The sequence below is a fragment of the Rhagoletis pomonella genome, unplaced genomic scaffold (assembly GCF_013731165.1).
Source record: "Rhagoletis pomonella isolate Grant_MI unplaced genomic scaffold, Rhpom_1.0 Rhpom_scaffold_16725, whole genome shotgun sequence".
Taxonomy (NCBI): Eukaryota; Metazoa; Arthropoda; class Insecta; order Diptera; family Tephritidae; genus Rhagoletis; species Rhagoletis pomonella.
The window spans coordinates 1-3,275 of NW_023475242.1; the positions used below are offsets into that span (position 1 = coordinate 1).

The 3,275-nt window shown below is 35.6% G+C and overlaps 1 protein-coding gene across 1 annotated transcript; it reads right to left on the bottom strand.

The window, feature by feature from the left end:
* Nucleotides 1–1,449: 1,449 nt before the first annotated feature.
* Nucleotides 1,450–2,361, bottom strand: LOC118757331 (sodium-dependent nutrient amino acid transporter 1-like). The gene is made up of 4 exons (XM_036492050.1): nt 2,134–2,361; nt 1,935–2,050; nt 1,688–1,842; nt 1,450–1,626 (listed from the first exon to the last, which is right to left on the bottom strand). Exons 1-4 carry the CDS (start codon nt 2,301–2,303, stop codon nt 1,519–1,521), a joined length of 549 nt encoding a protein of 182 aa, XP_036347943.1. The 5' UTR covers nt 2,304–2,361; the 3' UTR covers nt 1,450–1,518.
* Nucleotides 2,362–3,275: the final 914 nt, after the last annotated feature.

The window sequence follows — 3,275 nt, forward strand, 5'->3', positions numbered from 1 at the left end:
TTTTTTCTAATAGCAGTCGCACCCCGGCAGGCAATGGGAAACCTCTGAGTGTATTTCAGCTCCGGAAAACACCTTTTCATAAAAACACAATCGCTATTCGGAGTCGGCGTAAAACTGTAGGTCCCTCCTCTTTGTGTGACATTAAGGCGCACGCCACAAATCGGCGCAGATGCAAATCGGCCAAACGCTAACAGTGATATCTCTCAGCAAGGAGTAGCGTGCGCTTCCGTCGGTTATCCTACCAAATCCAATGGCAGAAAATCTAAAATAGCATTCAGAGCATCGTTTGTGCATATCATACTACACTAGGGATGGGTAAATTCGATATTCGAAGCTTCGATATTCGAATTTTAATCGAATTTTAGCTCCGAAATGGCGAATTTTTGAAATCGAACTTTGTGTTGCTGAAATTCGGATAACATCGAATTTTTCTGAAAAAAATCGAATTTCATATTTATTTCCAAAAAATCAACTCTTCAACTTTTTTGTTTCTGATTAAATTAGTCATCACTGTGTGTGGCCCTCCATTTGTCTTAGGGATGCATGTAAAAAATACATGTTTTTCGATCTGATGCATCGAAACAAAACATCTGTGCCAAGAAGGAACTGTTATTCTTAAATAAAAAAAAAAATAATGTAAAGTATTTTTTTGTTGGTTTTTTATTTTAAATTTTTAGAGGCTTTTACGTTGGTAAATAGCACGAAGCTTTTGCCTGAGATGACCCCTAGTAAAATTTTCCGGAGAATAATTTTCTAAAGTATACCAGTCCTCTAACGACCTTCCAAAGTTGCTTTTTGCGGGATTTAATGAAGTAAGGATCAAAATGGCCCTTTTAGGCGGGAGCTAATAGCTTAAAATTATCTACGAAAATATTTCCCATGAAATTTTATTTTATATGTCCTAACCTTTAATTTCGCTCAGACATTTATTTTAACTATTTTTTTGAAAACTACTTAGGCCGAGGCACGAAAACTTTAGTAGGCCATGAAATAAAAATACGAGCTAACTTTCGCAAATCCGCCGAGTGTTTTACTACTGGATGGGTATACTTTCAGAAAATTTTAACAAAGTCCGGGCTGGTTTCGGCTGTCCTACAGTGTAATTTGAGTTTAATTTTTTAAATAGGTGGCCACTCTCTTCAATCACCTCAAAAATATTGTAATTGTTGCATAGTATTTTAAGCACAATACTTCTTTAACTAAATTCGACTTTTCAAACAGGTGGCACCCCTCTTAAATGTAATTAAAAAATAAAGTTCATTTAAAATCATTTCGATTGATACCCGTATTGGGGTAATTTATTTAGCTTATTAAATAATTTGATTTTGATTTTCTTACATACATTCATATGGCACAAAACTAAAACCATATTACACATCTACAACGCAAGCCTTTTTGAAAATCGAACGAACGATACAGATTTTATGACTTGGTTTTAAATATTTGACGCAAACATCTGCGGAAGCGATTATTTGAATTTGATTTTCTAACCTATGGCAACCCAATTTCATAAATTACTCACTTGTGAACGCGCTTATGAAAATTATTGTATGAAGCATACATGATTAGCGTGCCAAAGCAGATGGCTAACGAAAAGAACATCTGTGTAATAGCAGCATACCAAACCTACCATTGAATAAAAATCAAATCAAAACTTAAGTAAACAACTATAATTGACGATACTTACCTCAGGATTAAGTAGCTGATCCCATTGCGGTTTTAGGAAGTAAACTATACCATCCCAGGCGCCAGGCAAAGTTAGTGCGCGCCCGAGTAGAATAAAAAGTACGACATAAGGAAATAAGGCTAGAAAATACGAAGCTTTGCCAGAGCTTTGAATGCCTGAAGAAAAATAAAAATGGAGAAAGCATTAATAAAGCTCAACACATACATACATATATATATGTACGTACACGAGTTGTAGTAGAACTTACCTTTAATCAAAGTAACTGCAATCAAAACCCATACCAGAAATAAATAGATCACAAGATCCAAACTTGGCGCCCCGATACCATCTTCAATATTATCCTTTTCGCGAAGCACTACCTTGCTTTAAGTAAGTAAGTAAAACTTAAGTGACTATTTAAGTACATACATGCATATTTATAAATTCATTGTGCCACTCGTACTTACGTGAAATACAACTCTGCTGAGGAGACCAATTTCTCATGAGATGTATTGCCAATTAAGCTGGAGTTGTAGGTGGTGATTGACGCACAATTGGCGCCCCATTCCGGCTGACATGTCGCCCAAGGTAGCAATGGCGTGAAGGAGGCGAGTAAGTATTTGATTGTCAGTGCCATAATGGCGGCATAGTAGGTAGTAGCTAATGCTGTAGCGTAAACTTGGCCATACGCAATGCCTGTGGAGTTGGGAATTACGGTTATAATACTTAGATCGATACTTTAGTTGTTACTTAAATTAAATATTTTTGTGTACTCATAGAGATTAAGAAGAAATTGAATGATGGAACTTAAAAAAAATGGAAAATGTTTATTTTACAGTTGTTTGGAGTAAATCAGAAATAGTCGGTGTAAGCGAGGTGAATTTCAGAAGTTTCTCATTTGAGCATAATTGTTTCAATAAACTTTGCCTGTACGAAAAGGCCTTTTGAGCCTATCAATCTACCGTTACACACCAGAGTTTGGCCAGAGCTATTATTACACACTATACATACTCGTATCTTGCACGCTACGGTGGTTCTACTATGCCAACCTTACAACCAAAAAGGTGCATTCGAAAGAAATTTTTCTGTAGATTACAAGAGTTTTCATGGTTTCAAAATTGATTGCTTTTTGATTGAATGAATCAATTAAAGGCGAACGCGGATACGAAAATGAATATAAAGACGGGGACGAGTAGGAAAACGAATACGAATACGATAACGACTGCGAAGGCAAATGCGGAGGCCAATAGGAAGGCAATGACAAATACGAATAAAAACCACTGCAAAGACCAACCCAAAAGGACTACGAATACAAGAACGAATACGAATATAAAGACGAATTCGGGGAGTAAAACGACGTTTACGAAAGTGAAAATCGAATAGGAGGACGAATATAAAGACGAAGACCAAGATTAAAGATAAGGTTAACATTAAACTTAAGATGCATTTCTGCAATATAAAGAGCACTAGAAATGAATAAAAAGAAGTTTCACTTTAGTAGTGTGGTCCAGGCGCAATGGTTTTTGATTTTTTGTTTGTTTTATTTTTTTGTTACCGTTTTATTTTTTTTTTTTAAGAAGAGCTTTTTTATTTTCACATTTAGTTTAGT

Coding starts and splice junctions, on each gene's coding strand:
- LOC118757331 (XM_036492050.1), bottom strand. CDS start 2,303: ATGGCACTGACAATCAAATACTTACTCGCCTCCTTCACGCCATTGCTA. Junction 2,051..2,133: donor TCAGCAGAGTTGTATTTCAC/GTAAGTACGAGT, acceptor ACTTACTTAAAG/CAAGGTAGTGCTTCGCGAAA. Junction 1,627..1,687: donor ATCAGCTACTTAATCCTGAG/GTAAGTATCGTC, acceptor ATTCAATGGTAG/GTTTGGTATGCTGCTATTAC.